Here is a 12,670-nt window from a genome sequence, read left to right as displayed (position 1 = left end):
CTTGTGACGAAAAGCTCTCGTTCAATAGGGAGGTGCCAACCATCTCCAGGAAGAGATATTGCTCTTCCCAGCCCAGGCAAGGTGGCAGAACCAGGTTTTTAAATTCTTCCGGAAGTCTGGGAGCGAAGGCACCCGCCTCACCTCCAGGGGCAAAATATGTTTATGGTCTATTTTATGTGCTCATTTGGACTATAAACAAGATTTCTAATACTGTAATCCTTTTTATTCATACCAGGGATGGGTGGCATGGGGGAGGCCATGCCATTCTCCCAATAACATTTCAGGAACCACAAAGGTGAATGGGGCTGGGACTCACCTATTCATTCCATCTTCTACCTTGAATGTCCTTGAGTGTTCTCTTTCATTCTTGTATATCCATTCTGCTGTATGCTTATGTGCATACGATGTGGGATTGCTGAAGCAAACAGAGCTTTTAACCTGGTCCTCCTGCTTTCTTCCTCCACCTCCCAGCAGTCAGGATTACCGTGTTCTCTACTGCTAATAGCTGTTGGTAAACAGCTACTTTTCCTGCAAGTATTGCTTCAGAGGTGAAGTTGAATAGTCTTCTTCCACGAATCTGTGAGGACTGTCAGGAAGCAGTGATTTGTTCCTGTGCTGCCTGCCTGATGGCTGGTAGCAAAGGGAAGCGGCTAGAACTCCATAGCTAGGGGCCACTTATAGCCCAAGATTTACTGAACTATGATTGAGACAAGCAATATTGCTTATATAGCCCCTAATCTAAGTTACCTTTAACCAGATTTGTTTTACTTATTGAGATAATTGAGTGTGTACTTTTTCTCAACATTTAAAATATATCAATAGGACTTGGGGATTCTAGTGAGTAGTAATTATTAATAATAACAGACCACATGGGAGTGAAATAAGCTTAACTTAGCATAGACTTAAATTTTTAGGATAAAAGAAACTAAAGTTGTACAGATTCTGTTAAGCAACTTGAAAAAAGAGGAATGATGGCTAAAGTAATGACTATAATTTTGCCCCTTTTTACGATGATTTTCCTCTTCCTTCTCACTCTTTTTTGCAGATAAATTAGATGAGATCCTGGCAGCAGCTCAACAGACAATTAGCGTGGGGGACGGGTGTGGAAGTGGAGGGCTTCCTTCCTTGGGGAAGTCACGGGGCACTGCCAAGAATTATTTCTCATCTGAGGTAAGAGGGATACTCAAGTGGTATAGTCTGGAGGATACCAGGTGGAGCAAGGCGGTAAAACTATTTCACTAGGCTATGAGGTGTTTTCCATTGGAGGGCGGGGTGGGAATGGCTATGCATGTTCTGAAAATGGTTCAGAGAGTTGCTTTGGATTTAAGCAGTGCATCTTTAATATTTAAAGTCGCAGCATCTTTTTTTAGGTTTGTGTGGAAGCTAGAAAAAACCGTGCATGCTTAAATGAATTGCAGAGAGTTATTTGTTCATGTGAAGTCCAGAGCACTCCTGAATCATTGTTGAAGCATTCAGTTATACACTGTCTCTCTTACTCGGGAACATGGACCTGAACAAGATGAGATCTTGTGTTGTGTTGGGGTTTTTTATTGCTTAGAAATTCTGCTATGAAGAGTGATGAAATAGAGTTAAGACATACAGTACGTTTTCAACACAGGTGCTAATGCTTTTGTTTGAAGAGCTATACCAGATACATTTAATTTGAATATAACACAGACAACAGCTCTGTGAGATTTGAGGGGGGCTTCAGCCTGGTCCTTCTTGGGAATCCTTTCTCCAACCCTCATGTTTTCATTTGGTAACACTGTCATCCATTGTTTCCTCTTCTGCTGCTGCCACAGTTCCTTTTCTGCTACTGCTTGTCCCCTCTTTCTTCCCTACTTGTCAATATCTCCTTGATTAAAAATCAAAAATGGAAGGCGTAATACAAGTAACACAGGTGGTCCTCGCTTAACAACCACAATCGGGCCAGGAATTTTGATCGTTAAGCAATGTGGTTGTCCGACCCAATTTTATGACCATTTTTGCAGCAGTCGTTAAGTGAGTCACGTGGTTGTTAAGTGTACCACATGGTTGTTACCCATTGATTTTGCTTGCTGGGAAGGTCAGAAATGGCAACTGCAGGATGCTGCAACATTGGTAAGTGCGAGGACTGATCATAAATAAGGTTTTAGCGCTGTTGTGAGTCTGAACCATTGCTAAACAAATGGCTGTTAAGTAAAGGACTACCCACTACCACTGAGGGCACTCAACCAATGAAGGTATTGTGTAAAAACACGATGGGTCTATAATTTCTCAAGAGGCCTCCTTGGGCATGCACCCATAAAGACTGATTCAGCTTGCTGACACTTATTTTGAGGAATGCTTTCTTTTAAAATGTTCTGCTGTTGCAGTTTTTACTGGGAACCGCGCTCTGCTTTCTGAGCCTTGAAACTTAAATGCCTAAGTACACAGGCATGCACACATTGATTGATTATGCAGCAAGTCGGTATCTACTCTTAGTGACCACATAGATAGATTTTCTCTATGACAATCTGCCCCTAAACTGGTCCTTTAAGTCTTGCAACAGTGCATCCATCAGCACTGTAACTGAGTCCATCCCCCTTGCTGCTGGCTGTCGTCTTCTCTCTCCTTCCACCTTTCCCAGCATTAGAACCTTCTCCAGGGAGCTGGGGCTTTGCATAAGTTGTTTGAAGTAGGATGATTTGAGCCTGGTCAATTGTGCCTTGAGTAAGAATTCTAGGTTGATATGTTTGATGATCCATGTGTTTGTTTTCTTGGCTGTCCATGGTATTCTCTCCAACAGCAAAGTTCAGGAAGTCAGTACTCTTTCTATTCTGTTTCTTCAAAGTCCAGCTTTTGCTTCCATAGAGTGTCACAGGGAACACCACGGCTTGCACCATTCTGATCTTTGTAGATGTAGACGCATCAAGGCATCTAAATATACGTTCCTATGCACACATAGGTGTAAATAAATAATTCCTCAAACTGTATGTGCCAGGCAACTGAATCAAACTTTGTGGATACATGCCAAAAGAGCAACAGTAGGCCTACCCATTTCCATCCACTGTCATCATTGCTTGAATGCCCCTGGAAGCAGCATCTGTTTGATTCTGCTACCTAATGCTTACATTTTGAAAATCCTTTTCTATGAAAATGCTGTGATGCTGTAACAGTTTTTAATGTCATCAGGTCTCTGAAAAGTTACTTGGGATGCCTGCTGGGCTGAAGAGCCCTTGGCTAGACTCCGTTGAACATAGAATTTGGCAGGAGGGACATCAGTGTTTGTTGCCTCCTCTTAAAGAACAGTGTATTTTCAACATGTATTACTTCAAATGTTGAACTCACTACCTGTAATTGGAAATGTGTGAGAAAAACTGCTGTTAGAGAGAGTCAGAGATTGAGGTTATGTACATGCAAGGTTTGAGATGTGCAAATACCTGCAAGAATAAAGGGGGGAAAAGCATTGAAAGGGATAGGGCTGGATGCTTTTATTGCTCAAGTCCAAAATCATTTGTTTTCCCACAAAGCTGGGAAAATCTTTAATTTTAGAAAGAGATTGGTGGTACTGAAGGAGTTATGAGGTCCTGGTTCAGTTCTCCAAATTAGAATCTCTTTTAGATGGAAGATTGACCATTTAACACACCCACAGGGCTTGAATTCTGTAACCATAGCCTGCCAAACTATCTTCATTGCAGAGGATCTGAGTTCAAATTTGTGTTCAATCACAAAATGTGTTCAGTGACTATGGACCTCTGTCAGTCACACTCTGCTTCAACAATCTGCTGTGAAAATAAAATAGGGAAGAAGGAGAACCATATACAAAACTGACATCTTGAAAAAGGTGTTATAAATTTGCAGATTATTTGTTAATGTTATTAAGCAATGCTAATAATGCAAGAATTGTTGAAATATTGTATATCAAAGCATTATTGTAATTATTTGATATTGGGGAGGTATAGGAAAATGTTGCAGTATATTCATTGTCCTAATAGCAGCGCTTCTATTGAAGATTTTAGCCATTGTCTCCAAGCAGGCTATTAAACTCTTACTCCACCACTCTTCCTCTCTTGCTTTTTCTGACTGGCATCTGGGGAGAGGGCAGGGGTTATGTCTACAATTTTGGGGACTTCTCCAATCTAGTACTTCCTAGTAGCTTTATATTGGTTTCATTGTGGGGGGCATTTGCCAACTGAATTCACTACTAGTAAAAAAAAATAACAATGGTAGTTTCTAAGTCCTGTAAATACTTCATCATTTCATCTTCTCTTACCAGTTCTTGGCCTCCTTCTCTCTCATTTTTTCTTTTGTTTCAGCCCAGTTTTGAACAACACCGTCTTGGTCAGGCCAGTTATGAGCGTCCATCCTACTTACCAACTAGCCATCCTCCCGGCATGATGCTTCGCCAGAAATCTATTGGTGAGATGGGGTCTAGAGGGAGCGAAGTAGGAACTGTATTTGAGCCTGGGGAAGGAAGTTAGGAAGAGAAGGACTGCGGTTCTCGACGGTCTTTGGCCTGCCACAGACAAGCCAGCCATTCCCCCTTTCCTGTTTGTCTGCCTTTTTCTGACTTACCGGTACTTCATCCACTGCCAATTTCCTAGAACCTCCTTTTTTTGGAGGGGGGGGAACGGTCTAGCAGCGAGAGCCCTCTCAGTGTGGAGGACAGATTGTCTAACATTCTTTCCTTTGTACTGAGTGGGCTGTACACTTATTAGGCCTTGCAAGAAACAAGAACTCAGGAAATTAGTCTCTTCCTGAAAGCTTTGGTGCCCATGGAGCCCTCTCAGAACAGAAGCTAGACCATATGACACTGGCTTCTGCCTGGAAAGGCTTCTGTGGTCACTGGCCTTGCAGAAACAGGGCTTTCTAGAAAATCAGCAGCAGCTCCAACCTCATTAAGTTAGTAGGCATCTTCCATCCTTAGAAACATTGACATCACTACAGAAGAGGGGAAAGTGAGATTTGCTTTGTGTGTGCCTATGGATTCATGCCCAGTGTAAATAGACAGTGTGTATATGTAAGTTGTGCATGTGTTTGACAGGGACCCACCAACCAGCCCCCATCTGTGACCACAGCGAACAAAAAATGTGCTGCTGCTGCAATCCAACGAGCCATGGCCATGTTACCCATGAAACAGTGATTTTCACAGAATAGTCTTGAAACATTTACCATGTGGTGGGCTGGGGTGAAAAAGTTTTTTATGTCTTAGGTACAACAACAGTCAGTAGGAGAAAACATTCCCATGGGATTAGGTTATAGTAAATGTGAAATATGTCAACATCACATGGAAATAAATAAGGAAAAGCTGAGACAGGAGGGGAGAAATAGCCCTCTCCTGGCTGTCTGCAGTGATGGTAGCATTACTTCCCCACAGGAGCTGCTGAGGATGAGAAGCCCTACCTCGCTCCCCCCGTCATGAAGTTTAGCCGCAGCCTTTCGGTCCCTGGCTCTGAAGACATCCCCCCACCTCCTACCACCTCCCCTCCCGACCCTCCGTATAGCAGTGCTTCGCCCTCCGCATCTGGCCGAGCTACTCCCTCGGCCCGCTCCACCTTCAATCCCAGCGCTGACGCCAAGCTGTACTCAGCTTCTCTTCATCAGGAACCACCATATGAGCCACCTCCCCGTGTCCGTGACAAAATGTCCCTTTACCGCCAAGAGTCTGAGCAAGGAGCAGAAGGGGCCACTGCACGTGGATGGAGGGGCCACACCCCTGACCTGCGATATTATAATCTGCCCCCGCGGGCCACCAGCACCGCCATGTATGTTCCCACCAAGCCCATGCGCCGCAAAGGCCCGCTGGTCAAGCAGACCAAAGTGGAGGACGAGCAGCGCCAGCAGCAGGGCGCCCCCTCTTCCCAGATGCAAGCATCGTCCTCCACATCCCCGTCATCCGCGCCGTCAGAGAAGAGCTCCATCCCAATACCCACCATCATAATTAAAGCCCCTTCGACCAGCAGCAGCGGGCGCAGTAGCCAGGGAAGCAGCATGGAGGCAGAGTCCCAGCCAGAGCCTGTGGTGCCTGTCCCATCACTCCAGCTTCATAACAGCATGGATTTCACCAGCCAGTTCGGGGCAGCCCTGGTTGGCGCTGCCCGACGAGACCGCGAGTGGTACAGTGAGGCTCGCCGCAAGTCTGCCCTCTTCCTCTCCACTGAGCAACCGGACGAGTCCCAGCAGATGCCTGTTCCCCGCCTCCGCCACTCCAAATCCATCGACGAAGGCATGTTTTCCAGCGAGCCATACATCCAGCTAAACATGGCTCCTGGCTTTGGCAGTAGCGGTGGTGGTGGAAGCAGCCCCGGTTACCTTCCGTCTCGCAGTGCGAAAACGTATGGAGCCAGCACTACCAGTGCCTTCACTTCAGTATGTTCGAGTTTCTTGCCACAACTCCAGCCCCATTCGACCCCTCTCATTCACCCACTGACTGGCAAGATTTTAGATCCTGGGTCCCCCTTGGGACTAGCATTAGTAGCCCGTGAGCGGGCTTTAAAGGAGTCCCAGTCCCAGCAGGAGAGCCGAGAAGAGAGGCACTCGCGCCCGTCCTCTCCCCGGTTTGGGGAGGCCCCTAAAACCCCCGAGTCTCCCGGCAGTTCCATCTTGCGCCTCTGGGAGACCTCAGAGCAGCAGCCTCACCACCAGCGGCCTGCGTCGCCCCGGAAGGAGCAAGGGAGTCCCCCGCATCACCTGCCTGAGCAGCAGCCGCCCCCAACCTCAGCCAGAGCCACCCCTTGGGAAAAACGGCCGGATGACGGAGAGAAGCTGGAGCTGCACGTGCGTTTTGTGGAGAACTGCCGCCCGACGGAGGAGGAGGAGGAGGAGGAGGAGAGTGGCCACGAGAGCAGGAAAGCAGAAGCGGCTGCCCCGCCAATGGAGCGAGTGGCCGAAGAGAATGGACTCCCCCTGTTGGTGCTGCCCCCCCCTGCCCCTTCCATTGACGTCGATGATGAGTTTGTCTTCACAGAGCCGCTTCCCCCGCCCCTTGAGTTCTCCAATAGCTTTGATAAGCCCGAATCTCCCCCCAAGGCAGCCAATGAGCTGCCCCCAGCAGGAGCCCCTCCGGCCGCTCCGCCTGCCCCGGGCACCTTAGATTCTACGGCGTCTAGCCTCACCTCCTATGACAGTGAGGTGGCCACCTTGACGCAGGCTGGAACCGCAGAAACCAAGGAATCCCCTCACGTCAACTTTTCTTCTGTGGTTTCATCCATCGCCATCCCTGCAGCAGAAGCCCCAGAAGCAGTCACCGATTCGGGAATTGAGGAGGTGGACAGTCGAAGTAGCAGTGACCATCACTTGGAGACCATCAGCAGCGTCTCAACGCTGTCCAGCATGTCTGGGGAGGGCACAGAACTCTTGGACACCTACATCACCTACTTGGATGGCCAGGCTTTCGGGGGGAGCAGTGGCAGCGGTGGTGGGGTAGGTGGCGGCGGTGGCAGCATAGACAAGAGTCCGCTGCAGACCAAACTACGCTCCCGGCCGTTCCCAGGCCGCTTGCCGGTGGCTACCCCTACCAGCTCCACCATCTCAGTTTCGGCATGTTCTGAGAACATGTTCGCCCTCACGCCTGCCCCGCCGTACCACCAGCAGCCAGCCGCCGTCGAGCCTGGCAAAGAGCTGCCGCAGAAATCTCCGCTGCCCTGGGAGGAGCCTAAGGCACCGCCCATGTCCACTGTGAAGGCGAGCATCATCAGCGAGCTGAGCACCAAGCTGCAGCAGATGGGCGGGGTGTCGTGGTCACGACCTCCTGACGCTGTGGCTTCCTTCGGTTCCGAGAGACCCAGCTCCCTGCAGAGGCAAAGGTATTAGTCGGCCGGAGCAGGAGGAGGAGGACAGGAAGCAGGAAGCCAGCCCCGTGCATGCTGCATCTCGTGTTTCAGTTGGGTTTGTCTCCTTTTCTCATTCTCCAGTCAGTGCTTGCTTTTTTTATGATTTCTGTTCTTTTCTGTTTGCTTTTTTGACCACCATTGCGTCATCTGGTATGCTGGCAAGCACAAGGCAAGGTTGTGCCACAGGCAAAGCCATTCATACTTCATGTCCAAATAGTGGTGTGTACATGGTACCTTCTTGTACGTACGTTTGCTGTACACCCCTGGCTTAACAGCTGTGTGCACTTGCTGACCATTTTGTGCATTCCTCTGGTTGCTCTTATGTGCAGGCAGAATAGAGTTCAAGTTCTTAGGCACACATGGCCATTCTATGTACAAGCAAGCACTCATGTCCAAAAGGGCATGATTACAAAGCCATGCATGCATTTATAAAGTCCCCCTGTATGCATGTGTTCACAACTTGCACATGCATCATAGACTTTATTGTCTATACATATTTAGGCAAAGATGTCTTCTGACTGATGATAATCAGGGATTTTCCCCAAATGTCAAGTTTTAGAATTTGCAATGTGCTAACATATACAAATAATGAAGACACAAATTATATGTCATGCCCTTAAAAAAAAAAAGATATGAACACATGTACCAGGAATCTTGCAGTTAAGCAGAATTCCTTTTTGTATGTGCATACCTTTAAAAAGATACAATTAATCCCCTAGTTCAGTCATTCATATGAGTGAAAGAAGTCGACAAGCTTATTAGCCTGATACCTGTTTTTGGAGGTTTCACATGAAAGTCATTCCGTACCAAGGATGTAGATAGAGAACGTGTTTGGGGTTCTCATTTTCAAGACAGTTCCTCATATCACCAGAACCTTGGGACTGCATGCAATACCTTTTTCCAAATTGCTGATTTTGGGGAAGAATGGTCAGGTACGCCAGGCCTTGCAACTTCTTGAGGCACAAAGCTGAAAGTAACATACCATTTCACAAGCCGCCTCTGTGTATAGCTCTTAGACAACATATTGCAACCCTAATGGCTGCATTAGCTGTAGTGAATCAAGATACGTGGGCTGCATGGTACAAACAGATATTTGCATGCATGTGTCAGTAGTGAGATTTCCCACTTCAAGGTGAAAGTCTGTGTCAGAAAGATGATTTCTAGTGTAGTGGTTTTCACATTTGTTTGGGAGGAATATTAACTTGTAAAAGCAAAAATCTGTCTAGTCCAGCAGTCTGTTTCCCCAAGTAGATAACCAGGCTTTTGTAACCCTTGGTTGTATTAGTTTTATTCTGTACAATTTCAGAAGTCTCTGGGTGGATTTCAAATTTAAAACACAGAACTCTCTAAATAGGATATGAGAATACTACCTCTCCGCACCTCAGTTTCCCAGCAACCAATATGCAGTGCCGTTTAGCCAGTATGACTTGTAGCCTTTGCTAGCCTTATACATTAGGGATTTGTCTACGTTTCTTTAAGGCAGTCCAAGTTAAGATCCATTGCACCATCTTGTGCTAAGGGATTTCACAGTTTAACTGAACTCCATTCCACCAGGCCTGCCTGCTGAATCCTCTTTTGTGCTTGCCATGAAACTCTTGCATTGCAAAGGATTAGACTGCATTCTAAAGTGTTCTCTGTTGATTCCAGGTCTGAAGTGGGCCAGAGCCAGCTCAGGGTTTCATGCAAGATCTTTTACTGTTCTCCTCTCCTTTGCTTGAGCCGCTCAGTCAGCACAACAGCCCACAGAGGGAGGAGAAGACAGGTCCTTCTGCTAGTCTTAGTAAGCCTAACAGCTGGGAGAGCAGAAGAGAGAATTGTATTGGGCATAAACCCAGAAGGAAAAGTTCTTAACCCATGCTATCTCTCAAATGAATTTTAGGGGAAAGCTTTTTTTAAAAAAAAATAATAATCAGCATACAGATCTCTGTTCTGAACTACAGCTAGAACTTAGAGGAAGACTAATAAGCGGCAAGCCAGTATAACAGATATTTGAGTTGAAGGATTCCTAGGAACAAAGGCCTGTCCCAACCTGGTGGTACCTGATATATTGCCCCCAACTTCCAATGAGGGATGATAACAGTTGCTATCCAACATTGATAGAAGATAACAGGCTTTTTTTTTTTTTTGGTTTTTTTTAATCCCGCCTTTATTCTTTTTATAAATAACTCAAGGCGGGGAACATACGTAATAGTCCTTGCTCCTCCTATTTTCCCCACAACAACCACCCTGTCAGGTGAGCTGGGCTGAGAGAGAGTGACTGGCCCAAAGTCACCCAGCTGGCTTTCATGCCTGAGGCCATAGTCTCCCGGTTTCTAGCCTGGAGCCTTAACTTGCTTTCTTTCCAGCACAACCTTGGATTCAAAGTTCCTAGTGCATTTTGGAAGGTCAGAGCTCTTGACTTTTTGGTTCTTTAGAAAAGGAAAGGGTAATGGAACAGATCCAGTAACCTATTTTTGTATCACTAACTTGCTGATTATGGGCTTATCCTTACACCTTTGCCCCTTTTGTGTCATGGAATCTTCTACCCCTGGTTCATCTCTTTCATTATTAAAGCTGCCTGCACCTTTTTCTACTCCTTCTGAGTAGCTGTTGTTATGCTGTAGACCAGGGTTTCTCAGCCTTGGCAACTTGAAGATGTGTGACTTCAACTCCCAGAATTCCCCAGCCAGCCTTACGTACACCTATACACATGATTATAGAGGGACATGGGCACTGAGGGTCTGTAGCATCTCTCCTTTCCATTCAACGCAGTTATATCACAAAATTTCATTTGCTCCATTATTTCATTCACCCACAGTCACATCAGTGCTGGGAGAATACAATGCAGTTCCTCCAATACCATATACTACTCCTGTATCCCAATTCAGGCATGCCTGGCATGGGTTTCTTGCCTCAGCTGATTCCTATTCCACAGTAGTGGTATCCCTTCAAGGACTATAAAGCAGATATCCCAGTAATATATGATCGTGTTACATTTTCTTTGTAGTAATGCTGTGTATCTACCACAGATTCCAGATTTTCCCACAGATTCTCCCAAGTTAGCAACGAAGTAGGTTTTCTTCAAAACGGCACCCTTCAGGTGTGTTGGGAATTAGTTCCCAGAATTCCTAGCTGCTATCATCCAAATTGACTGGGATTTCTCTAGTAGTCATCCCAACACCAGAGTGGAGTGCCCCATCCTTGGGATAATGTAAATAAATACAAGATTAATATTAATGGATCTATTATTATTACTGAATATTGATGCATTTAAGCATTATCTCTACCATGAACTCTGCACCTTAGAGAAATATGTCGGTAAAAGACCATGAGAGTCAATTCATTGAAAGCACCTGCCTAGAGTAAGAATTCCTACTTAATTCTCTCCCAGCAGGGAACATGGTAGATGCTAACCATCTCACCTTCCTTGTTTTCTTTCCCTGCAGGCTCCCGGATGAGACATCCCCATCACTGATTTCCTCCAAGCCTGTCAGCAGCCTTTTCCACAACTGGCCTAAGTCCCCCCAGGGCAAGCATCCCAAAAGTGTGGACTTTGACATCCGTCCTGCCCTGCGACGGGCCCCCAGCCCAGCTGCCCTGCCCAGTGAGCACAAGATTAGCCCCACCCCAAGGCCTTCCTCTCTTCCCATCCTGCCTTCTGTGCCCATCTATACTGGCGTCTTTGATCTCCGTGGTTCACCCACTTCTGGGGGTGAGCATCCCTTCCCCAGCTTCCCTTCAGGCAGCCGTTCCCTGTCTCCAACCCACTTCCTGCCTCCAGCCACGGACAAGCCGTTTGGCTCCAAGCCGCTGCCTTTCTGGACTAAATATGATGTGGCTGACTGGCTGGAGTACCTGAAGCTGGGGGAGCACCGTGATAGATTCCTGGACAACGAAATCGATGGCTCTCACCTGCCTTCGCTCACTAAGGAAGATTTTATTGACCTGGGCGTGACGCGAGTCGGGCATCGCATGAACATCGCCCGTGCCCTCAAGTTCTTTCTGGAGAGGTGATGGGGGAAACTGCCCTGCCCCGGGGGAGCCTCTTGCCTGAATGTACAATGGACCTCCACCATGGGGAGAACAAAGGAGGTGGAGGGGTTGCAGCTGCGGGGCCGGGCACAGGGGAAGCGGTGAAGAGAGACCCTGTGGGGGTGAGGGTAGAGTGGGGGATCTTGGAGAAGCTCACCAAAGCCTGCCTGGGCACCCTTATGGGTGTGCACTTTTCTCTGTTGCGTTGCCATGTAGCAATTTGCGCATTTCATATATCCAGCCAACAGCACTGACATGAGTGTATGAACACTTAACCTGTGTATCATCACTTCCCAGGTGCGTGTGTTTATAGTTGTACACATACACTTGCTCTTCATTCTCCATCAGCATAGCCACCAGCTTTGCCACTCAGATGGCTGGTATTGGTCATCCAGTAGTGCGGCAGCTTCTACCTGCGCCCATCCCTCATCCTCCCTGTTGTTGCTGATGGCCCTTGTGTAGCTGCTGCTGTTTGCACATCAGTTCATCGAACCATGTAACAGCTTGCTCTGTACATCTCCACAATTACCAGGATTGTTAAGTACTCTGCCGTTAAAAAGAAACAAAAGACCTGCTACAAGAAAATGAAATTTGCATATATTTGCTTACTTTGCAAAATGTATTCTCTGGGGAGGGCTTCAGTGTCTGCCTGGCTCATTAGAAATCTTTTGGACTCTTTCCCTCCTCGACTTCCAGATATTTCGGGGTGGGGGAATAATTATATATTATCCAGATCATTTGAGTGTCATACTTAGCTGGTAGGAAGATTGGGTTCCTCCTCCCAATAATTACCTGTGAATTGGAGTGGGCTCTGAAATTACCTGAAAAGAATTTGTAGGCATAGCTACTGAAAAGCATGGGTGCCT

The 12,670-nt window shown here is 47.0% G+C and overlaps 1 protein-coding gene across 2 annotated transcripts in view; it reads left to right on the top strand.

Annotated features, from left to right (window-relative positions):
* Window positions 1-12,394, top strand: part of SHANK1 (SH3 and multiple ankyrin repeat domains 1) — an 87,373-nt gene extending 74,979 nt beyond the window's left edge. The window contains exons 20-23 of one of the 2 annotated variants that reach the window (XR_010067816.1): window positions 1,046-1,170; window positions 4,278-4,380; window positions 5,339-7,843; window positions 11,219-11,352. Coding sequence is in view for 1 of the 2 variants with exons in the window: in XM_063300956.1 (XP_063157026.1) it covers window positions 1,046-1,170; window positions 4,278-4,380; window positions 5,339-7,766; window positions 11,219-11,786 (3,224 nt within the window). In the remaining variant the exon portion in view is untranslated. Of the gene's footprint in view, window positions 1-1,045; window positions 1,171-4,277; window positions 4,381-5,338; window positions 7,844-11,218 lie in introns of both variants that reach the window. The other variant, XM_063300956.1, reaches the window with a different exon arrangement.
* Window positions 12,395-12,670: the final 276 nt, after the last annotated feature.

Source organism: Candoia aspera, chromosome 4 (genome assembly GCF_035149785.1).
Source record: "Candoia aspera isolate rCanAsp1 chromosome 4, rCanAsp1.hap2, whole genome shotgun sequence".
Classification (NCBI taxonomy): domain Eukaryota; kingdom Metazoa; phylum Chordata; class Lepidosauria; order Squamata; family Boidae; genus Candoia; species Candoia aspera.
The sequence above is the reverse complement of the archived record's forward strand: the minus strand, read 5'-3'. Positions and strand labels throughout refer to the sequence as shown.